The 25,414-nt window shown below is 41.5% G+C and overlaps 1 protein-coding gene across 21 annotated transcripts in view; it reads right to left on the bottom strand.

The window, feature by feature from the left end:
- The window catches only part of PUM1 (pumilio RNA binding family member 1), a 168,736-nt gene that overhangs the window by 13,595 nt on the left and 129,727 nt on the right, over positions 1 to 25,414 (bottom strand). For 14 of the 21 annotated variants that reach the window (XM_072609640.1, XM_072609639.1, XM_072609636.1 and 11 more), the window contains 9 exons: positions 24,473 to 24,616; positions 22,972 to 23,268; positions 21,229 to 21,465; positions 16,402 to 16,669; positions 15,030 to 15,159; positions 11,919 to 12,053; positions 10,128 to 10,265; positions 6,108 to 6,233; positions 4,713 to 4,834 (listed from right to left, as the gene is read on the bottom strand). In XM_072609640.1, coding sequence (XP_072465741.1) covers positions 4,713 to 4,834; positions 6,108 to 6,233; positions 10,128 to 10,265; positions 11,919 to 12,053; positions 15,030 to 15,159; positions 16,402 to 16,669; positions 21,229 to 21,465; positions 22,972 to 23,268; positions 24,473 to 24,616 — 1,597 coding nt within the window. The remainder of the gene's footprint in view (positions 1 to 4,712; positions 4,835 to 6,107; positions 6,234 to 10,127; positions 10,266 to 11,918; positions 12,054 to 15,029; positions 15,160 to 16,401; positions 16,670 to 21,228; positions 21,466 to 22,971; positions 23,269 to 24,472; positions 24,617 to 25,414) is intronic. The other 7 variants (XM_072609641.1, XM_072609638.1, XM_072609652.1 and 4 more) reach the window with 3 other exon arrangements.

The following is a 25,414-nucleotide window of genomic DNA, read 5'->3' on the forward strand; positions in this document are numbered from 1 at the left end:
TTTTGGTTATCTTGTGTTATGAATTGTGAAAGGTGAGAAGACAGATCTTGGTTGAATAAAATCATCCAAATTGGAGGGGTTGTAGAAAGAGAGATTCAGTGATTGACTGCTGCCCAAAACCTTGAATCTGTCTAACAATCTAGAAAGCCATTTGGATTAATGCTAAGGAAGAGACTAAGATGTACAAACCTTTAGGTCAATGATTTTTTTTAAAAGAGTAAAAAATGCTTATAGCAACACTTTTTGTAGCAGAAAAACATGAGCTAAACCAGTTGCATTAGGTAAATGTAATAGGATATTACTGTGCAATAAGAAAAAATATAATAAACACAGAGAAGCACGGGAAGACACATAAGCTGAGGCAAAGGAAGCAGAGCCTGGGAAACAACATACACAGTATCTATAATGATAAAGATGGAAAGAAACAACAAAACAGATGAAATTGAATGAAGCGTAATTGTAGCCAGGAGTGTGCTGAAGCTGGCTCCTACAAACTCAACAGAGATGACTACCAAATTTTTGGTGCAAGCATTTACACAGAAATTGGCAAATGCAACAAACGAGGGCTTAATTTAACATTCTGTTGATTGTCTAGACTTTAAAAAGTGATGGAGAAAATGATAATAATAGAGGTTAAACTCTAAGAAGTTTATTGTGTATACATTTTTTGGGAGGGAGGGAATTAGTTGTTTAACATTCACCAGCGTACTCATGATGATAATCATCAAATTGAGTCCCAAAGAAGAGATACGAGATACTTTGTCTTATTTGCAAAGTTGCAGGCCTATAGGGGTGTGGAATACTACATATAATGTTATATTTGACTGATACGTTGGTTAATTTTATTGAATGTTTCTATTGTTGTTAGGAATGGTTCTTTGGGAGGGGTAGGACAGGGATATACTGACAAATGTAGACAATGGGGAAAAAAAAGAAGAATTTAAAGGAGAGGAAGAGGAGAATCCTACCAGTCTAATAGCATAACATTATATTACTTGAGGCAAGGATGCTTTCATTAAGCAAAGTGCTATTAAAGAGGTCAATTTAATTTCATATGATAAAGGGATTTGCCAGATTTTTACAGTTTATCAGCTCTTAGGAGATAATCTAAACTTGCTTCAAATCACATTAGAACCTATGAGATGGATTCTTCATCATACTTGTGGTTCAAAACAAAGAACTGGATGGAATCAAATATGTACTCAGAAAAATACAAGAATGCATTTCTTCCCACAAGTTAAGGAGAATTTGACCAACTGCCTAACTAAAAACAGAATGAAATCTATAGATGAAAAACAAAATAAAAGTTGGACAGTCAAGAATTCCAAGTTTTCCTATGCTGACTTCCAAGTGCCTATGTCAATTTTCAAGTTTGCTCTGTCAAGCAAAACAGTTAGATGTCTCTATCCTGTGCTCTTAGATCACCCTGGTGCTAGCAAAACTGAATAGGTCTTATGACAGAATTTTCAGTGCTTCAATCTAGTGAACAACATATTCCAAACATCACCACTTCCCATACCATACAAACATCTCTGGAAGCTTGGTGCATTCTTCCCTATTTATTTGTTAATACACTATGTGTCCCCACCATCTAGAGGAGTATTATAAGTGTACAACAAATGTTTGTCATTGCTAGTGCTGGTATTAATAGAGTAATTCTCAGATCTTAGAGTCACAAAACCTTAAATGGAAAGGATCACACACCTTCCATTACAGTCCTTCCTCTTGTTCAATCCAGAATTGGATCCCAGAGAGGTAGTTACTGGCCTCTGTTGGATGACCTCATCAATTCCCCTGGGTTCAATTACCATCTCTACAAATAGGACTGCCAAGACCTACACATCCAGATCTGGTGCCTTTCCTGAGCTCCAATCCCACATCATCAACTGCCTAATTAACATTTTTAAATGGATGTCCTGAAGGTATCTCTCATTAAGTTCAAAACAGAACTCTCTCTCTTTCTCATCTCCATTCCCTCAGCCTCCCCATCCACCACTACCATCCTAGGCACTCATGTTCATGACCTCAGCATCATCTTCAGCAACTCCATCTCACCACCTACAATGAATTATCAAGTCTTGATTCTACCTCCCTAACATCCTTGCATCCATTCGGACAATGGCCAACTAGAGGGGCCATCAGCTCTTGCATGAACACCGCAGTAGACTTTACTGGGTTTCCCCTGCTCCCTAAGCTCCAGCGGCTCTCTCCTGTCCTTCAGGATTCTACTGTCTGGGACACAGAGCTCTCCACAACGTATTTCGAGCCTAACTGGCAGCTGGATTACCTATCAGTCCTCCTCAGCTCCTCTGGCCTAACCCAGTGTCCTTGTTAGTCCATACATGCCACCTGTGCCCAAGGCAGTCTCACGCCTATCGTGTATCCTTGCCTCACTTCAGCCTCTAACAATTTTTTCTTTTCCTTTAAGGTTCAGCTCAAATGACATCTACTGTATGAGGCTCCACTAGTATTACCCTCCCCTACCTACTGTGCAATTATCTTACACAGGGAATTTAAAAGTCTTGGGCTTTAATGTCCTGCATATACTTAGAAGTGTATATGTTATTCTCCCCACCCCCATCTGAGGCAGTTTTCATTTTTGACTTTATATCCACAGTGTCTCTAGCATATAGTAGGTACTTAATAAATGCTTGCAGAATGCCCATTACATGGTTGTAAAGCACGAACTGTTAAAAAGCCCATCCCCTTAAACCCCACAGCCATGCATACAGCCTAAGGAGGCCAAAGATACAAGGGGCCAACACAAACCAAGCTTAGTGGTGACAAAGAGATGGAAATAATGCCGAAGTCTATCAACTAAAGGACAGCCAAACCAACTATGGCACAAGAATGGAATAGCGTACCATTAACACACTGAGAAACAATGAATGTGAAGGAAACAGAGCATGGAAAAACAAACTATGATGAGGCAGAAAGGAAGTGAAACCGGGAAATAATATGTACTTTAACGACAACAACAGAAATGCTAAAAACCACCCACCAAAAGGGAGCACAGTAATCACAACATCCAAGCCGGGCCCTGGAAAAGAGATGAGAGAATGTGCTGATCTCTTCCCTTTGCAGAAGTGGGTGTCTATGGGGAAAGAACGCTGCATACATTTTCAAACTTGGTTGACGTGTCTGTTAGTCTTGTTAAAATGCTTTTTTAATTTTTAATTTTAATTCTTTCTTTCAAAAGATGGCTAAACTGGGTAGGAAAGGGGAAAGGGATATATTTGGAAATCAAAGTGATTTTTAAAACAAATTATATCTTTAAAAATTAAAACAAGAAAGTGTGTACTCCTGCTGTATTGAAACCTAGTCCTCCTACTATATTGAAACTCAGTCCTAATTCTGGGGATATCTGAGGATAAGCAAAACAATCCTAAGCCTTCTTTGTTATAATGCCACTTCATATATAGACGTCTGAAATTTTGTCTTCTCCAAATATACCTTCCAATGATGCTAACACATGTTTTCATTGAAAAATTGGTTCTTTATAAAATTGATCCTCCCAACCTTATAAGACTGAAATGGTCAGGCTTCTCATTGATGCTAATGGAATTGAGAAGATGGTTACTTATTTACTCTTTCCTTTCCTGATTTTACCAGGAGCTAGATTACTGCAAAAAAGTAATCTAATTTAGGTATTCCTACTCCTCTCCCTGAAAGAATAGGCACTGGAACAGTTCTTCCATCTCTAATTGCCAGAAGTTAGGAAATATGCAGGAGGGTGGTCACTGAATCCTATGAATCCTAGGTTAGAGTGTCATTGGTCCTTGACATCGTACATCACCTGTGAAATGGTCAGGACCTTACAAGATATTCTATCACAAAAAGACAGGCAAAATATATGAAGTTGTTCAGGAGAAGAGGGTGGACCCAATCCCTATGACTCAAAAGACTGGGTTTGGGTCTCATCTGCTTCTCTAAGAATAGGCATATAGATCAGGCACAATGGGAGCTCATATACCCACTGATTCCCATATTAAATTGGAAAGAATGAATTTTAACCTAAGGAATTTAATGTCTCAGTCACCCTGATGGAATGTACCTAATTCCATATGTGGAAAAAAGGATATTTACTGTTTTGTACATTCCTAAGAATTCAATTAAGATAGCAGATAGGACACTGAGTACTATGATGCTGAAATAAGATAGTAAAGGACTGACCACACACTGGTCAGCAGAGAGCTAACGACTGGGGCTCCCTAGCTTTTGGCAATCATTTGAAAATGACAACTATGTAGGATCAGAGAAGTAGGCTCACAGCCATTTGAATTTCCTTTGGATTTCCATTATTGGAACAGAACCTGTAATCAGCAGCAACACCATTCACTGTACAAGTTCACAATGAGTAAAAATGTGAATTCACCAAGTTCTGTAAAATGGGAAGAAGGGGAAATTCCTGCTGGAGGAATAATGAAGTTTACAGATGCTTTGGGCCTATTTCTTTCAGGTGCTGCTCGAATGTTACAATGTGAAAATGCTGAGCGTAAACTAAAACCAAGCGGGGGACCAGGGCTGGCTTTGCTTAGCATTTAAGCAATCCAAAGCCACTGGGTATTCAATCAAAGAGCATGGAATTTTCTTCATTAACAACAATGGTTTATTCCATCTGCCCTTACCCAAAACCTCATTTAATCTCCTAATCTCCTGAAGTCCAGATTATGCAAAGCACAGATGTTGTAAGATTTAAACCAGTCACATACCTTGCAAATTTGTGCTGACTTAGCACAAGCACGTTCCCTCTTATCTCGGCTACGATCTTGCTTTTATCCTCAGGACGACCGTGCTCCAACACATGCTGTATTACGTAGTTTCCGTACTGATCCTGTTGACGTGACAAAGAGAAGAACCAAGCTCCCGTTCAAACTAGCTTTCACAGCTCTATATAATTCCTTAAGTCTGATCTAACTCTCCCTTTGCAAATCTGGTTCAAGTTGCTAGTACTAAAGAATTGCTACTGAAACATACTTTGTGGTTTCCTTAGCAAATCCATTTGGTATCAGACCCTGCTCACACAGGGTCTTGAAAATACCTGATGACTCGTAATGGGTCAATGGGGTGATTTTGTGGGGATGAGATGGGGTTGGAGAAAACTTGTCCTTTACAATTCTTAGGCGTTAATTTGATGTTTTGTAGTGAAAAAAAGGTCCTAATTCCTCAGGATATTGTTCTGGACCTAGGCACATCTAAAATATGCAATCCATATATTCATTCAGACTCTCCCTTTATCTTCCAGAATTTAAAAGTAAAGAAAGGGATACATTATTTTTTTTTAAAGTCAGATGCATATTTTTCTTTTCATAAACATGCTCTAGATTATAAGAGAAGCCAGTCTGGCCTTCAGATAAAGCTCTATAAACATACAAAGACTAGCAGAACTGGCAGGGAAGGTCCTTTAAAAACACCCCTCATTGTAGAAACAAGGGCCACAGTGGGGAATGCAGGGCCAAGTCTCACAGTAGTAAGTGGCAGAATTCAGAGCAACAGCAAAGTCTTGTAGTTCCCATCCCAGAGTTCTCTCTACAATATGACAGACACTAACTCTCTATACTGAAAAGGGCCATGTGCTCCCCAAGGTCAAAGGGCTGTGTAATGGCCCATCTGGGGTGCAACATGTGTTCATCCTTCAATGACAAAGAAGACCATGTCATCAGAGAAATGATGACATGACTTGCACGTGACTTCATTTTGAGTGAGGGAAGGCTGTGCAGGTCACCAGCCTCACTTCTCCTCCACAGCCATCTGAATCCAGTGACCAGATATTCATCAGGATGACTGGAGATGACCCAGGATGAGGCAATTGGGGTTAAGTGACTTGCCCAAGGTCACACAGCTAGTGAGCGTCAAGTGTCTGAGGTGAGACTTGAACTCAGGTCCTCCTGACTTCCTTCACTGGTGCTCTATCTACTGCACCACCTAGCTGCCCCAGTGGCACATCTGAAAGAAGAACCTAGGATTGTAGTGAGCCGCTCCATCTCCAAGCAACACAATCTTAAATGAGGGGCAGGCTGCTTTCACTTGACATTAGGGAAGGGCAAATTCATCTTTCTGAAGCAGATCTCCATGCCGCTGGACCTGACACTGTCACTCTTCACTACCTGGACGAGCTGCTCCGTGTGCTGGTGAAGCTCCTCTAAAATGGGAAGCGTCTGTTCTGGAAGACAGTGCTCCAGGATCCTCTGAATGACTCGACAGCCATAAGGATGTGTAGACAGTGCAAACACCTGGCAAAGAGAACCCCACCACACACACACAAAAATAAGCAGGTGCATTTCAATTCAACAATCCTGCCTCCCTAAGCTATGCGGAGCACTATGTTCTGAGCAGCAGATATCATAACAACTCAACACAGGCAGCCCCGGTGTATCCCCCTAATAACCAGGTCGTAGTATGAGGTAGGACACATAAACTCCTCCTTCAGAGATGAGGGAACTCGGGCATGAGTGGTTGGGTGACATGTTCCAGGATCTGGGCACCTTCGCCCTCCCAAGTCACAGGATTCCCTGGGAAGCCCCATACCTTCTTCTCTAACTACTACTAACCTGCTACAACCATGGCAACCTTCCTCCTGCTGCTCAGAGCCTTCAGAGGGCTTCATTCTCACATCCTTTTGCCAAGACACAATTCCAAACCCAGCAATGAGGGAGGGAGAGAGGATATGCTTTGTGTTTTATCATGTATGCTTTTTGTTCATTGGAAACAGACACAAGGAATAAAAAGAAGCTTCCTGACAGCTCAATAGGAAGGAGATTTCTGGTCCCATGAGAAGGAGAAATTTTAGAGCAAGATTTTGGTCAGGAGAAATGACTGACTGCAGGCCAATTCAGCATGAAGACTCTTCAGATCGTCTATTCTGATCAGTAAAATGAGTATTCCAGCCTGAGAACCAATGTTAAGAGCTGCATCTTGATATGTAGATAAAGGGGAGAGATCCGAATCTGATCACTCTTGTTGTAGACACTAAACAAGAGCCACCACTAATATGGTGCAAGCCACTTCTACTGGCCCATGTGGCCCAGCACCAGAGCTGGCTTAGTCGGACTGCCTGGGAAGCTTATCTATGGCACAGAATTCTTCTGAGCACAGGTAGGTTCCCAGAGGTAGGCTGCAGACAGAGAGTTTCACCATGGATGGCAGACAGGAGTACAGTACAAAAGGACCTAAGGAGTTAGTTCAATGAGCTGGGAAGAACCAAGTGTGAGAGGCTATGTCAGTGCCTGCCGCCAAACCAAAATCGGAAATTCCCAACAAGAGCCTGGTTCCAGGCTCTAAAATTATAGTGCCAAGTTAACAGAGAGTCAAGACAGGCAAAGCACATAGATCCTAGGATATAGATTGAGAGTTGGAAGAGATCTCTTTTTCAGATGAGGAAACTAAGGCACAGAGGTTGTGATGTCTCTGAGCTCACATAGCCCATAGTATGTGAGACAGGACCCGAGAGCCTTCCTAGCTCCCTGACTTCAAAACCAATGCCCTTCATTCCTCCCTACTCCCCAAAGAACTCTACAGATTTATGTCAATTGGCCTCATTCTTTTGGCTGATTTAATATTCCACCCCCAGCTAGAGGTCCCCTTGTCCGCTGTGCAGCAGATGTCCCTCAGGGTGCTGCTACCTTGATTACCCAGAAAATACCCAGCAGTGGAAATCATTCCTTCTTCCATAAAGGTGACTGAACACCTAGAGCCAGAGACCTGTGGGATGTCAAAGATGGCCTTAAACTTCTGGGACACAAAGATACAGACTGGTTCACTGGTATGATCTCCTCCTAGCACACCATCCTTCTTCCCTATCACGTTCTAGAAACAACCTGACAGTGTAAAGGAGTTGTGAATTTCATTCCCCAGGGATTCATCCTGTCCACTGACCAATACTGGAGACACGTACAGAGTCAGGGACAGTAAGCACACAAAAAACCAGGGACAAGAGGAAAACATGGTGAATGCAAACAGCCCAGGGGTATTTGACTGAGATATCTTATTTTGCTATTGTTTATCATTTTCAGTCGTGTCTAACTCTTTGTGATCCCATTTGACAAAGACCCCAGAGTGGTTTGTCATTTCCTTCTCCAGCTCATTTTACAGGTGAAGAAAATGAGGCAAACAAGGCTAGGTGACCTGCCCACACAGCAGGTAAGCGTCTGAGGCCGGATCTGAACTCAGGAAGGGGATTTTTCCTGACTCGAGGCCCAGTACTCAATCCACTGTATCATCTAAAGAATTGCCCAAGTTATTCTGTGAAACAATTTGCTCTCCAGACAAGTAAAAATATGGATGAGTGGGTGATGTTCTCCCAGTCCCAAGACTTAGCCATCATCAGTGACCACTATGACAAGTTTGGAAATATAGACATGTGTGTCCCCTTTGACCACATCCAAGAATTTGGAGGAACCTGCATGTAACAGAGCATCCTGAGGAAGTAAATGATCTCCTAACAATTCCAGGCTGAAGAGGAGAAACGAAGAGAGTGGCTTTGCATTTGGGTGGGAATTGAGGAAAGAATTTGACTTTTCTTGCAGCCAGCTCTCTTCACCACAGTATCCTCATATATCCTTGAGACCTTGCACCTTTAGGCCCTTGCTTGGGCTGCTAAGAAGGGATTGAGAAACCTACAGCATAAGTATGTGGGCTCCATAAGAACTTGGATCCATTCCTCCTATATTTGGGCTATCACTCTGCCACCTCCTGAACCGAGGTTACTTTAGAGGTGAGACATGAGATTGGGAAAGGGATAAGTGAACTTCTGTCATCTGAGGAAGGTCTCAAGTTCGAAGCTATATTTAATAAACCCTAAGAGGGTAACCATCAGCTCTGTTCTTGATAGCTCTTCCTAGGCTAGCTGTTACAAAGTCTATCAACTGATACAGCAGACGCAACCTGCTCCATCAGAAATCTGTGCCAGCATGCAGAAGCTGCTATTATACTCAACAAAGGAACTCTAATTTGGTGAGAACCAGCAGGTGTCTTCATTGGTAATTTCCATATAAAATGAGACAGCAAAAGCCTCCAAGCACACTTAACAAAGGCCCTTGAAATTTGTGAGCAAAGAGTGCTTGGTTACTTGTTGACCAGGGCAAAGCCTGGAGAAGGTAGTTTGCTCAGAGGCAGGGAATTGGGGGAGAGGGGGAAGAACTACTTTGGCACAAAGTGGAGCTTCTAAGACTATGGGTCAAATATGAGTTTCAACTGGGCAACAAGCTCGGCAAAATCCATGGCCAGGCCAGAGAACTTCTCAAGTGTGGCACCAGGCCACCTACTCTGACGATGAAAATGCACAGCTGCACTTGTAACAAGCCATTCTCTTTGGGTAGGGGAGTCAGAGCATCCTTAAGTTTCAGTTAAAGTATGGCCCAGGTCCTGCTCCACAGCGGTATTCTGGACTTCAAACCTTGAAGAGTCACTATGACAATTACTTGTCTCACTGCTAGAGGAGGGAGGATGTCAGAAGGCCCATGCAATCCTGTTGCTTCGAGCTGAGCTGAAGACCAAAGAGGGGCAGGGTCCATGGGGCTGGCAGACCCCTCCCTTTCTCAGGGATTTGGGAGGCAAGGGTAACCAGGAAGCCCAGAAGGATGTCAGGAGCATGCTGCTACAAAACAACATCCAGAAACCTTTTCTATGGTGTACAGGTATAATTTCAAATTGCTACTTTTAAAACATGAATAATACAAAGTCATATTTGTCTGGAAAAGTAATTTCTAGTTAACCACGAGGTCACTGCAGTAAGAAGAGGAATGAACAACTGCTAAGATTTATATAGCAATTACTCCATGCCAGGCGCTGCGCTAAGCACTTTGTTTCATCTAATCCTCACAAGCCTGCACAGTAAATTCTATTATTATCCTCATCTTAGACTCAAGGAAACTGAGGCAGGCAAGAGGTTAAAAAATAACCTGCCTCAGGTCACACAGCTGGTATCTGAGGCAGGATCTGAATTCAGGTCCTCCTGACTAGGCCCAGCATACAATCCACTTCACCACACATTAGAAGGCTGCAATGTACCATGCTTTGAAGCATGTTAAAATTTAAAATGTTTTGTTGGAATTCCCACATTCTACCTCAAGTATAACAAAAATCACAATGAGCCACAGAGTGTAGCTGATTTCTCTTCTGTTACTTACCTGTCCCTTAAATGCATCAATGATGAACTGCAGGGACTGAGGCTGCACACATTCGATACACTTCTGAACCACATGATTGCCATTCTGGTCTTTCACACATTTCAGGACATGGCCATCTAACTCCCGTACCATCTCATTCTATTGGAGAGAAAGAGAAAGAAAGCACCACCAGAATCACAGCTGGAAAATACCTACGTAATGTCTTAACACAGACACACACCAATAAACAGCGGTATCCAACAATGAACACAAGAAGTTATGACAACGCAAATCAGTCACAAAAAATCAGCAACAGAAGTGCAGTGATGGAATGCTTTACAAGCTAAAGTGCTGTCATCTAATGTGATAATATGACAGTTTAAGTATTAATGATTAATCCTATTATACAGATGAGAAGACAGAGGCCCAGCCAGGGAAAAAACTTGCCAGGAGTTTTATAGCTAACTGACAGTAATGAAGGGGCTCAAACCTCAGTCTTCTGACTCCAAGTCCAATCTAGATGCTTCTCTCCCCACCACTCTAGCTTAAAAGCAGTAAATGTCATTCAATTTCTCCTTTAATGGGCCTGACCCATTCCTTCGTGGGAACAAGAAAGGTGAAAATCACTGTAAGATGCTCTGACGGAAGAACTACCATTAAGACCAGGGCCAGAGCAGTAAAAAGTTGAGATGTCCTAGAAGGCTTCCTGACACAACAACACATCAGTGCAGAAGCAGCATCTCTTCTGGAAGTAAATCAGAGGGAGGTAGTCAGAACTGTAGTGCACGTTACAAAAAAGGCACAGAAGGTAGAAAAAAACAAAAGTGAAGCCTCTTTAGAGAAATGTGCTAAGGGGTGGAGAAGGCTGGAAGTGGAGGGATCAGAAATATGTCACCCTTGAACTGCATCTTTAAGATGACTCCACTAGAATTCCCTTCAAGGCAACTTCAAGCAGGACAGTGTTTGGGAAGGGCTTTGGCTTGGTTAAGATAAAAGTACAAAACCAAAAACGAAGAGATCAGAGTGAATATGAGATGAACAAAAAACATCTAATGGGTTAAAAAAGATCAACTATCCAATGGAAAACCTGGAAACCAGGTAAAATCTCATACCTTTATCGGACACGATAGAGGGATTAAACAGATTGTCTCAAAAAACAAAACTATTAAGTATACACAGAAAATTGTAATGAGTTCTGAAACTAGGGGAAGCTGAGAGTGAAGGATAAAGACCAAATGTCATTTTTGGTTTTACAGTCTCAGCAACCAGCGTAGCTCCTTATGCCTAAGTAGTTAATGTTGTTAATAAATGCTTACTAAATTGAACTGAAATTTAAGACATTATATGTGCAAGCTCAGATGCTTAGGATTAAGGATAGCGCAATATTAGAAGGATATTGTGAAAATCTCCTGAAATTCTACTAGTTAAAAGTAACTGCCAATTAATAAAACCATCTGTTATGATGAACGGATTTATGCTGATTTCCAGCTCACAGATCTAGAACTGGAATAGTCCTCAGAGGCCATCTGGTCCAATCCTCACATTTCCGAGACAAGGAAACCCAGACCCAGGCAGGAAAAGGAACGAGATCAAAGAGCTGGCAACTGGAAAGCTTATTAAATGAAGATATTTTATGGACTGGGAATTTACCATTCTGGGGTTCACATTGGCCATGCACAAAAGCCAAATGCCAACAGCCACAAACACAAAAGAAAAAGTGTGAAGGAAAACAGGAGATTAATTCACACACTTGATTATGTATTACACAGAGGAACATCAAACATCAAGAAAAAAGTTAAAGTGGAAACTTACAATTACCTGCTGGTCTGGGGGAATAAACTCAAGGGCTTTCTGGATGACCCGACAGCCGTACATCTGCAGAGCCAAGGACAAGACGTGCCCACGGATCCTTTCTGCCAAAGCCAGCTTCTGTTCGAGGCTGCCAAACTGGAAAGCAATCACAAGAACCTGATTTACTTGGAGGAACAAAGCTCAAAATAAAAAAACAAAAACGGGGGGGAAAACAACACCACACTTCCTATAGATCCATTCACTAGGTTTTTATCACTACATCTCCTTTTAATTAAGTTTTATTAAAATAAATAAAATTTTGGTTTAATTGAGGCTAGAAACTAAAAGGGATGATGGCCTTTTAAGTCAAAGAGTTTAATTACTGCCATGATTTTCAAAGAAATCACCATCACCACTGTGGGTATTTACTTGTCCCCAGAAGGCTTACATGTCTACAGTACATTATTTCATCTGGTCTCTTACAAGCTATGAGGTAGATTCTATAGTATTTCCTAGGACTTCCAAATGTGGAAACTCCTTGTACCAAGGAGTTTAACTGTAAACCATCACTTTTGATAGTGATTTGGGGAACTGAGAAGTGACTTACAAATGGTCACAAAGTCAGCACATGTCAAGATGAAGCCCTCATTCCTCCAAAGACGGCCTGCTAGCTGGTCCGCCATGCTGCTTCTCTACCAAAGGTATTAGTAATTAGTAATTCCATTTTACAAATGAAGAAACTCGGTGAATGTCCCATAGCTATACAGCTAACTAAACACAAGAGTTGAGATTGAAGCTCAGTTATTTCCTACACTTCGACTAGACCACACACTCAGAAGGATAAGTCTCTTTAATGGTCGTAACTATTTATTCAAAGATTATTAGGGTCAAGAGTGGCAGAGATCGGTACTTTTCCAACACTGTCTTACGTTAGATCTTATTTTTCTAGTTTTGTTAGTTTCAAGAAGGTAATCAGACCAATATTTATTTAAATATCATACAGTAGGTTACATGTGCCAGGCACCATGCAAAGTGAGGGGACTACAAATAGGGCAAAAGGTAGTCCCTGCCCTCAAGGGGAATAAAGGGGTGGAGGAGGTACTGGAGAGGGGCATGACAGAGAAGTCAAGAGGAATAAAGCAGGGTGGGGAAGGAAGAGAAGGCTGGCCTAGGCCCTTCTCATAAGGACATTCTGAGAAATGATCTCTAATCTCCATTCAGAGGGAGGGTGGGAGGACGGTGGGACCCAGGAGCACAGGGCAATGACTAGGTGTAAATTATCTAAGACAGTGAATTCTTGGTTTATGAAATACTTGATGGGTTTGTACTCTCAACCTATACAAACCTTCTCATCTACCCATTTAAAATAAGCCTTTAAAAACACTCAGAAGTGAAATACAAATTATACTCTGGATGAATTAGGAAGAGATGACTATATGCCCTACGATGAAATAAAGGGTAGAACAAAAAACCACCAACCAGAAGATGGGTGAATTCTGCATCACCCCTGACGACCCCAACAGCTCTCTGCTTTCCAGTCCCAAAATATCTGTTTGTCCCATTTATTGGCGCAAAAACTTTATCATGGACTTACCTCTTCCCTTAAACTACATTCTATCCTAATTTTCTCATCGGAAAGACCACACCAGACATCCCGACTCCTAGCAATTAGTACTTCACATTGAACCGAACTGCAAAGTTTCAGAGACAGTGAATCTCCTTTCTGGCTACCAGGACAGCCCTCTGGACACCCATGTCATTCTTTATTAAAAGTAATGTTAGCCTCACTTTACAGATAAGGAAACTGAGACTTAAAGAAGTTGGATCAATCTCCCTTGCTGAATTAAACCTTGATTAAATACTCAAATTGGTTCCTCTGAAAAAGGTTAGGGAATCAGCATCCTTAGGACTCTTTTAAAACAAAACATACTTCAACCTGTGGAGAAGGCTTTAGCTGGACTTATGAGAATAATGCCTAAAGAACACTTTTAGAACAGTGACTCTTGTTAGTGCCCATTTGGGGTTTTTTCTTCACACTGATCATTTGGTCATTTCATTTTTTTATTTTATTTTCAGTTCCAAATTCTTTCCCTCCCTGCACATCATCCTTCACCTATTAAGAAGGCAAGAAATACATATTTAGTCACACAAAAATTTTCATATTAGCGGTGTTCCAAGGAAAAAGAAAGGGAAAATATATACTTCAACCTGCACTCAAGAGTCCACCAGTTCTCTATCTAGCAGTAAACAGCATTTCACATCATGAGTTCTTTGGAACTGTGGTAGGTCACTGTGTTGGTTTACTAATGTCACCGTTGATTATCTTTACAATATGGCTGTTACTGTGTAAATATGTCTCCTGGTTCTACTTCCTTTGTGTCAGTTTGTAACAAGTCTTCCCAGGTTTTCCTAAAACCATCTCACATTCATCATTTCTTACAGCACAACAGTACTCCATTATATTTATATACCATAATTAGATTCAGTCATTCCCCAATTGATGGGCATCCCCTCAATTTTCCTTAACCACAGAAAGAGCTGCTCTAAATATATTTGTATATATGGGTTCTTTTCCTTTTTCTTTGATATCCTAGGTAGTGGTATTATAGTGGTATAGTAGTGGTATTGCTGGGTCAACAGGTACACACAGTTTTATAGCTCTTTTCCAAACTGTTCTCCAGAATGGTTGGATTGGTTCCCAATTCCACCAACAGTGCATTAGTGTACCTGGTTTTACCACAGTCTCCCAGAATGTCAATTTTTTCCTGTCATGTTAGCCAATCAGATGGGTATGAAGCAGTACCCTAAAACTGTTTGAATTTGTATTTCTCTATCAGTGATTTAGAATATTTTAAATGATGATTTAGTGCCCATTTCTAAAGGCAGTCTCTGCCATATTTAAAAATATTTTTTAAAAGATAGCTGTATGCCTGTTAGCTATGTGAGCATTTTAACAGTGCAAAAGAGAAACACCTAACTTTTGGCAACAAACTCATTAATGGGAGGTGTGGAAGGGAAACAAAAGGTAAATCAAGATGGAACGTATCATGAAAAAGTTTACCTAGAAAATCATTCCTGCTATCAGAGGACTTAAAACAACCAACACAACTAAGAAGAGAGACCAGGACTTACTTCAAAGAATTTCTGAATAACATAGTTTCCAAAGACATCAACCATTAGCTGGTAAGCAGCTTGTAGAATTTCATTGAAGACAAGCTGGCGTTCAGCAGGTGTGGCACGCTCCAGCTTCAGCTGAATAAATCTGAAAATGAATGGAGGAATATAATGAGATCGTCATGGAGATTTAGGCTTAGCAAACATTATGTAAGAGATGGGTCATTAACCAGGTAATAATTGAATTATATTAGGCAGGGATAGAGTTTTAAAGAGAATTAAAAAAAAAAATGTTCTGCAAAGTAAAAAAAAAAAAAGTTTTTGTAAAGTGAATAATCATTATGTAACCCATCAGGGCTTGTTTTTCTCAGACTTCTCAAAGCAGGGCGCACGCACACCTGACCCACTGCAGAACTGCTTTACTTCTTCCAAAAACAAGCCTACAGAACTGTTCCGGAGCCCGGTCACACTGGATGTATGTTTGGTCTCACACATGATGTTACAAGTTACCATAAAGTGGAGAAGCCAATTAGGATGATGAATTAGTAGGAGCCACTATAATAATTCATTTTTAAATACATGTCCCTGAGGCTGAAGAAAACAAGTCCTGACTTTTCCACACATGGAAATAAGACCAGAGCATTCATAAACATCTCCCCCAAGACTGAACTACAAAGAATTATATCTAGAAAAAAAAAATCCCTTGAGTACAGGCAGACAAAATTCTCTAAGAAGCTCTATCTTACTGAGCCAGATCAAGCCGAGACTCAAGGGAGGAAATGCCAAACACAGGCATCACAGAGGTACCAAAGGACAAGGAAGATGAAAGGACAAGAGAAGTCTAGACTTGCTACTACAAGTTATTTAATCCTTTTAAAATTGGTCTTGCCCTTGCGCCCTTCACTAACACACAAAATGATGAAAGGGGGAAGACAATGAAATTAGAAAGATGCTTTATCCGTAACCACCTGAAAATACCTGTGCCCTAACATGGCTGCCTACCCAAGTTTTTACAGATATTTACAGGACCAGCCACATGTCTATTATTGGACCTGTCTTCAGTTATATTAAACTCTGGTCACTGAGAGACACCTTCAGTCACCAGGGCTTATTTCCTCATTGAGAAAGCACTGCCCTGTTTTTTAAGCAATGTAACCCAAAATAAAAAGCATTTCTAGGATAGTTCCTTCTCATTAGCTTTGCAGTATCCTTGGCAGGGAGCTACCTCAAGCAAATGAAAGAATTTACAACGTAAATGTGGGAAAGTTTCAGTACAGTTTTGATAATCACCTTGACAATATTATTATGTATACAAGATATAAGTTTATAAGGTTACCCAAAGCTGTCCAGAATATTCAGTTTCAAGTATTTAAAATGCTGAAGTCCTCACCTGGACCCATGCTGGTCTTGGGAAAATTCCATGATGTGCCCCGCAATCTCACGCAGCTGTAAGTTGGGGTAGCGGTTATTACGGAAGTCCTCTAAAAGCCTGCTCCGGCCGGAGGGCATGACATCTGACAAGCCATAGCGAATGCGTGAAGAAGGGAAGAGGGCACTACTGGGGCTAAACAGGCTAGACGCGCTGCTTGCGCTCCGGTACTTGGCTTCGGCTCCAGGAGCCGCAGAGATGTATCTTCCACTGCCATTGGTGAGCCCTCCTATTGGCCAGAACAGAAATAGTGAAAGAACCATCTCAACATGTCTCTTAAGAGGGGGGTCAGGGAAAAGGAGGTGAGGTAGGGGTGTCACAGCACAGAGAATGAGACTCTCTGTTGAGGGAATAAACCTAATCTAGCGAACAGATCTTGTGCCTCTTTTCTAGCTTTTCTACTGAATTACACTTCTTACTACACAATTTTTCCAAGCTGAAGGGGACTACGTTCTTGCTCTTCACTGAGAACGGGATGCATTCATCACTGATGGCTGAACTGTTACTAATGGGACGTCAATCATTAGCACCCAGTAACTGAAAATGATCGCTCTCTTCTCTATTATGTGAACTCTATCAGACAGCCTCTCTTTCCCTTCCAATTCTAAACTGCTGACCCTGTGACCATGTACCTGACTCAACAACAACAAGGAGAAAGACAATTGGTGCAAAAAGCCTTGGACTAAATCAGACTGAGGACTATGAGGAGAGGGGAGATAAAGAGAAAGCTACAGATGAGATAAAAAGGCTTTCTTGTCATGAGACGTAAGGGGCTCCATATTACCCTGTAAAAACTTTGTTTTTCTCCACTGATGCTCAAATGTGATGGCAGAGGAGGGTGGATGATACATGAGGTGCTTTTCTGATGAAAAACAGTCAAAGTGACCCAAAGTGCCATAAACGAATCCACTCCAGTCGATGATATCATGATAATATCATGAGGGAGGCACAATTACTCATAAATTATGATACAGAACAGTTTAAATAACCCCATTTTGACAGCACTCTGCTCCATAGATTCTGGTTTCACTTGGAGGGTATGACAAGGACTGCAAGGATTTCACAGGGTAGGAAAAAATACCATAAGGTCACTTAAGACTCTCATATTTAGCTCGTGTCTTTTAAATTCATCCTCATTCCTGGTGATCTCCAACTGCTGAGCTCCACTTTTCGTGACCTGTTTTACTTGTGGTTCAGCTTGAACTACGCACATCAAACTTTTCATAAGGTACCTGGGCAAGCTGCAGTGGGGTCCAAAACAAATGACCATGCTCAAAACCCAGACACAAATGCAGGATAGATTCTCTCTGAACTTTCATAACTTTATTTTTTTTTAAAAAAGATTCTTTAATGTAATCCCATAATATAGAGAAATCTTTTCTTTCACAAATCACACTTTTAAAAACTATGAGAAAGGGTATACGGTTTGGGTTTTTTCGGGGATGGTGGTCATTAAAAATACCACTGATATATACACCAACAATTAAGCTTCTCTAAACAGCTAAGTGGATCTTTACCTCCCCCCTTTAGGTATTGTGATAATCAAGCTTTCAGGTCACTGGAAAAGGTTAACTAAGTTCATGATTTGTGTTCTTATACTACTTTTCATCATGAGATGAAGACTTTTTAAAAAGAAACTGAAGTTTTAACACACTGTAAGTGAGGCAGCTGTCTCTCCACTCCTAATGCCATCACCAATGTGAGGGCAATGGAGAATAGGAAAATAAGCTTCTCAAGTCCGCAGCTCTGACTCAAGGTATCAGACCAAACCACTTGCTTTAAGACGGGAAATCTAAGAAAGCAAGGAATAAATGCTAGACAGACCTAATCTAAACTCAAATAATATTTTCTCTCTTAATATAAGGACCAAGGTAGCCCTAAAACAAAGCAACAACTTTCACAAATGCTCATGTCAGCCTCTATTCTGCCAAAATGAAACTCCACTTTATTAACTTGCTAGTGTAATGAAGACTGGAACTGTTTGTGTGAGTGAAGCTGTTGCAAGCTCCCTGCTGGGTTTTTGATGTGTTCATTCTACCAATACATATTGCTTCAGTTCAGCTGCATTTGGAGGCAAATTCAAAAAGGAATGACTTCAAGTGGCCATTTTTGTCTATTTTCATGGCTATAATGCCATGCATTATTTACTACTAATCACTAGAGTTGGAAAGGACATTAGAGGATACTCAGCAAAATCCCAGAATTTTAGAGTAGCAAAAACTGAGTCCCAGAAAGGTTAAGAAAAGGTTAAATTTCACTTTTCTTTAAAATTATCTTGACTTTTTGTTTATACTTCTATATGTATATGTTGTCTTCCTCAGGTAGACTATAAGCCTCTATAGGGGAGGAACTATTGAGTGTATTTCTTTGTATCCCCAAGTCCCAGCACACGGTAGGCATATAATAAATGTGTTAATTGATTTTGTTACCTAAGATTACAAAGGTAGTGTCAGAGACAGGATTTGACTCTAGGTCTCAACTGCTGGCCCAGCGCCCTTTCCACCGTGCCAGAGTCAAGGCTGAAAAGCTAATCAGAAATCAGTCACACTCAGTTTTAATACTTGCCAATTTTCCTTCAGTAAGGGCTTCTTTCTCTTGGTCACTGACAATGCCACCAAATATACCAATGAATTTTAATTCTGAAACTAAATTGAATAATGAGATCTGGTAGCCATCTGGCTCATTCATATGAGAAGGTGAAGAATACAAGCTGCAGTCAAAAGAAAATCAATTTCCCATAATGCCCTGCTTGGAAGATGGAAGCCGAAAGAAGAAGGAAAAAATGGAATCCAATGCAGGAAGAAGAAACAAGGGGGAGTGCCCTGGCCTGGCCAACTGAGCCCACCCACAGTGCCATGGTCCCCTGCTTAGCTCCCACAAAGAGGGTGAAGAGACCATAGAGGCAGCTGCCCGCCAAGGTGACAGAGTCAGGGGAGAAGTGTCCTTGTCCTTCCCACCTCCTGTTTGGGTCAGGGAGCAGCTCTCTCCTGAATGGAAGTGATGAAATGCCCACTGCCCACCTTAGGGGCAGCCTAGGGAGATGAACAATCCAAGCCCAGAAGCGAAGAGGAGAAAAGGTCAGAAGGCACAGAGGAGTGGCATGGAACTTTCCATGGTCCCTACTTGCTCCCTGAGGCCAGGGGTCATTCTTTTAACATCAATCATCTCCTAGTGATGACATATGGCTATGAATCACAGAACACCAAGATCTCAGAAGAATAAAAAAGGTGACCCAAAGAACATTACAGAGAGACATGGTGGGTTCAAAGGTGGATGCAACATATTATGATCTGCATACCAGAACTAGTGGGAAAGAAATGTACACATGGAAAGTGAGCAAGTCACGCAGAGGATTCAAGGAACAACAGATGGGCTGTGGGAGAGCTACAGTAGTAATATTAAAAATCTGAAAGAAAGAACTCCAGGACGTTAAGCAATTCCTCTACAGAGGATGAACAGAAGAAAATGACCCCAAATCCCACAGGATGAGAAAGCAATGAAGAGTTGCTATCTGTGCTAGTAGAGGGAGCAGAATGCCCACACAGCTCTAAGTAAAATTAGTTCCAAAACTTGACACTCCACCATGTGAATCAGAATGTCTCACAGGAGATAAGGTATTTTATATAACTATTTGAAGAAACTTAGGTGGTGCAGCAATATGATGCTGGACTGGACTTGGGAAGACCTGAGTTCAAATTTGGCCTCAGATACTTACCAGCCGTGTGTCCCTGGGCAAGTCACTTCACCCTGTTTACCTCAAACAGCATCTACCATGCAGGGTGATTGTGAGGATAAAAGGAAAAATGGTGTAAATTTCTCTGCCAAACTTTTAAGTCCTTAAAGAACTTACAAATGCTAACTGCTATTATTATCATTTTTACTTGTCCTAAACTTCTTTTAAGTCTAAAGTAGCCTCTATTTCTTGCATACTGAGAAATTTGCTGAGAAAATACATTCTGATCCTATACATACTATGCCTGTCATGAATACAGATATTAAACCTAACTCAATCTTAGATTTACACTGGAAAGTCTTGTTCATTTGGCCTCATGATTCCTTGTTTTAGGAACCACCCCCACATTCATTCAACTATCCTATTATGAAATGGGATAACACACAAAGAAGGAAACAAGCATGAATTAAGCACCTACTATGTGCCAGGCATTCATTAAGCTCTTTACAAATACTATTTTATTTGATCCTTACAACCCTGGGAAGTAGATGCCATTATTATCATGGTCTTACAGCTGAGGAAACTGAGTGACGTGCCCAAGGTCACATGTAAGGTAAGGGTGTGAGGTCAGACTTCAGGTCAGGTCTGTCTGACTCCAGGCCCAGCGCTCTCCTGTTCACTGTGCCACCTTGCTAAAAGCAAACTTGTGAGCCATCAAAGTACTTTTCAGTCATTTGTACAGCAAGAGCCAGAAGAAGCAAAGATATTTATCAAGGAAGGAGACCAGGCTTCCAACTGCAGCCCTGCCGATTCCTTTTGAGATTTGCTAGCCATAAAGTTGCCAGATGAGACGTCTGTGTTGGACAACGTGAGGCCTTAAAGAATAACGGAGATCATTTCCCACTAATGCACTTGCCAAACCTATAAATTCCAGTATCAAGTTTTGATACTAGATACAAATTAGAAATAATTAGGAACCCAAAGTATGCAGCAACAGGGCCAAGTCTACAGGTATAGAGCTGACCCTCTTATGGAATCAAGTGGCTATTAATTGCACCTGCAAAGTATTTCTGAGATGTGCAAGAGAACAAGACAGGGCTAATAACAGCTCTTACCCAGGTTCAGACTTGAAGAAGATCCATGTGAAGAGAGAGAAGGAGGTGGTGTCTGGGAATGCCCTGGCCCCTGACTAGGGAGAGGCATTCCAACAGGTCCAGGAGAGGAAGAAAAGCCAAGGCCATTATAAAAACTGTGTCCAATGGGGGTCAAACTGCTGGATGTTCTCTTATATAGGTCACTGCTGCCAGTCAGGGAGTCTCGGCGGGAGCCACTACCAGTATTTGAGTTTGCCACTAAAATAGAATTGAAACAATGTATATTAGAGCAGCCCTGGGGCTTTAAGAACAAAGCCAATGACATGCTTCTACATCATGGTACATTATACCTGATCTGGGTCCTCCCCTTCTACACCCTCTGCCCACCTGTCACCAGGGACAGCATAAAGAGTCGTACCGAATGCCAAGAGAAAGTAGAGCTGACACCAAGCTGGCTGCTCCAAACACCATATTCCCATGAAACAGGCTGCCTACAAGCAGGCCATGTTGTATGGTGGAAAGAGAAAACCCTCATGGACAAATATAGACTCAACAGAGAAAAAAACCACAGAAGAGGAGAAAGGCCTGGCTTGGCCTTCTGTAGATTCTAAACAGCAAGGCTGCTGTGCTCCATAGGATGGCTGGGCAATATTAAAAAACATCGTACAACAGGGGATTTTCCCTCTAACGCAGCAATGGTAAGCAGGCTCTTCAATCCCTACACAATCACATGATGGGCTCTTTGTCACTTAATTGATCACTTTATCCCAGACATAACTAACTCCCTCTTCCTCAGGCATTCCCAATGATCACAACACACCTCACCTACTTGGTTATCCTCCTGCTTCACATTTTTCCCAGTTCCATAACATTATGAGTACCTCAGTGTAAACATTCCTTCCAATTTGCCAGAAAAGCAACCTGTCACCTTTGACATAACAATCCAAGGACCAATCTTCACCATCAAGGTCCTTCCAGATAATGTGCTGCTGAGGTAGTTTGGAGCTGTCTTCCTCACTCCCTTCTACTATTTAGAAAGGCACCTTCTTTCCTATACCTGTAATAAGTTCCATGAATTTTTACCAAACTAAGTGATCTACTACCTAGAATAAAACAACTAATTGGGCGTGACAGAGTATCGTGGTGGTAGTGGTAGTAGTAGAAGCAGTAGCAGTAGTAGTAGTAGTAGTAGCAGCAGTAGTAGTGGTGGTGGTGGTGGTGGTGGTGGTGGTGGTGGTGGTGGTAGTAGTGGTGGTGGTGGTGGTAGTAGTAGTGGTAGTACTAGTAGTAGTAGCAGCAGCAGCTGGTATTTATATAATCATTCAAGCTTTGCAAAGTGCATTACAAGTTATCTCATTTGTTTAATCACTACCATGACCCTGTGCGGTAGGTACTAGTATTTTCCTCATTTTACAGATAAGAAAAGTGAGGCTTAGAGAGAGCGAAGTGATTTGCCCAGTACGGATGCTTGACTAGCAACTGTCTGAAGCTAGATTTGAATTTTGGACTTCCTGGCTCCGAATCAGACGCTCTCTATACACTGTACCACTTGTTCGGGTAACCTGGAATAAAGTCCTATCTGTGTAACCAGAGGAAGAAGATTCATCCTGTTTAATGTGAGTGGCTGAGTATCTTAGGCTTTTTTTCATAGTGTGTCAGACTCTCAGTGACTTTGGTCCATACAGGCTCATGTGATATGGCCTGGGGTCCATCAAGCCTAGAATATGATACTGACTGCAAAGGCACCTCAAGCATGATTGCTACCTGCAGTTCCAAATCCGCCAAGGGCTGATCCCAGAGTGGCTCCCAGAGAGCTGCTGCTCCCAAATCCCAGGGAAGTGTTGGCAGGCTGGGCAGAGCCCTGAGAAAAGAGCGAGCTACTCTGTGAGTTGCTGCTCAGAGAGTTGTTGCCATAAAATGAGCTGGATGCCAAGTTGTTGTTGGGCTGTTGCTGGGGCTGGGGCTGAGGCTGCTGAGTTCCTAATGGGCGGAATGGTCCATTTGTCGTGCCCGCAAGACCACCAGCTGCACCATTTGCAGAGGCTGCCGCGGCTGCAACAGCTACAAAGAAGAAAATCAAACAGTGGATTAGGGTCTTCTTCCCGAACTACTTTTCTCTTTCTTTGAGAGCAATTATAAAGAGATTACATTGTTTCAGGACAGAATCTAACACAAAAACAACAACAGACTCATACACTTAAAACTCAAATGGGACTTTAGAGGTCATCTAATTCAACACCACTTTTTAATAGATGGGGCAACTGAAGCCCAGAGAGAAGTCGCTGACTCAAGGTCCCAGAGCTACAAGTGAAATCTCAGCCCCCTGACTCCAAATCCGGCACTCTTGGAAAATGTCTTCCAAATCCATTTATATCACATCTCTTTTCAGTCTTGTAGACTCTCCTTGAATCAAGCAGATAGAAGGAAAAATGGGTGTAGATTTAAGTTAAAAAGAGGCAACCTGCTGCTCATTAAGGAGAAACTTAACTGCTCAAAAGCAAAATGAGCTCTCTCAGAAAGTAGTGAATTCACCGTCATTAGAAGTTTCCAAGTAGAAGCTGGAGCACTACTTATCAAGAATTCTGCAGACAAAATTCATATTCAAATAAAGGTTGGATGAGATGCCTTCCTGGATCCATTGTAACTCTTGAGCCCAAATCCCACTGCTTGTCTGAGAACCAATGAAACAGAGTCAATACCTGGGTTCCCTATCTCTGCAAAATGTTGCCATTCCATTTTTAAAGACTTAGGAGGAGAAAACTCCCAAATCAAAGTTAGCGTAGAGACCAGACCCTTTACAGCAGCACCCTACTCTGTACTATACTCCCAATTATGCTGCTGGAGAATTACAGCAGTAACAATGAGCTTACTTTGACAGAGAAAAGCCTAAATGGAAACTCTCTCTTTCCTTACCCTACAAAGACACGGCATTTGAAAAGATTATGCAAAAACAGAAAACTTGCCTGTCCACAAACATTACCACGTAACATTAATACTATAAGCCAACTTTCTATATTAAGTATAACCTTAAATACTTTCTGACTAAAGAGTACGAATAGGGCATCTGCAATTGCTGAGCCTCCTTGAATCTCACCCAAAAGAAGACAATGCCAAAGGGGATGGTGCTTTACAGTCAGAAGGAATAAAATAGGCTATTTTTAAACAATCTGAAGAAAAAACACGAGCCAAGCCCCTCCACTGCCATTTCATTTTATTAAAGCAATGACACAAGATACAGCCTATGGAGTGGATACAAGAAACACACCTGCTTGTGCTGCTGAGGAGCTGATGATGACAGGGGCAGGGGCTACGAGGCGGACAGGAGCTCCCAGACCATTTCGAGCCCCAGCATTGACAACGAGGGCCCCTGTTTGGTCATAATAAGCAGCTGGTGCCAAGACAGGATACCCTGAAGAGGTAGAGAAATCAACAGATGAATCCTAAATATGGAGAGAGCACCAGCAATGTGCTACACACATACCCCCTCATTCACACATACACATATCTAGAACAATTAAGCATACAAAATTATTGAGATACAGTATTGAACCCCAAAAAAGTTTATTCATCCATATATTTTTACTAACTATATCAAGAGCTGAGGTTAAAAATTGATCACATACATGTGAAAAAAATGTCATGGAGGGGAAGTCATTAATGTTTTCTGACTATTAAAGAACTTGTCTAAAACTGATTAATCTAGAAATATAATGAGACAAAAGCAAGGACCTCTTGGGCCCAACAAGACTATTTACTAATGACACCAGTTTGGGAAAAATAATGAATACTGTGCTGTAACCACTTGTAACAGTAAGTGAGCTTTGTCTTGTTTCAAGTAAGATTGGACCACCAAATGTGGAGAAGCATTCAAACATGGAAAGCCATTTTTCATGACTCCCAATCCAATGGTCTTTCACTTCTAGGATACCACCTTAAATTATCATTCTGCATATAGCAGAGGGGGGCAACCTTCCCCACACAATTCTCTGTTTCTCAAGTGCTGTATATACCTCTACCAACAATTCTGAGGGATGTTAAGAAAGGTAAGAGTCTACCAAATCAAAGTAGACCATTCATTCACTCCTATGGGCATCCACATGAATGAAACAGTTGGTATTAGGATGGAGTCTGTACAAGAATGCTCATATTGACATAAACAGTTCAAATGAACCACAACTCCTGACTCTTTGATGGAAGATTGTTAAAG

The sequence above is a fragment of the Notamacropus eugenii genome, chromosome 5 (assembly GCF_028372415.1).
Source record: "Notamacropus eugenii isolate mMacEug1 chromosome 5, mMacEug1.pri_v2, whole genome shotgun sequence".
Lineage (NCBI taxonomy): Eukaryota > Metazoa > Chordata > Mammalia > Diprotodontia > Macropodidae > Notamacropus > Notamacropus eugenii.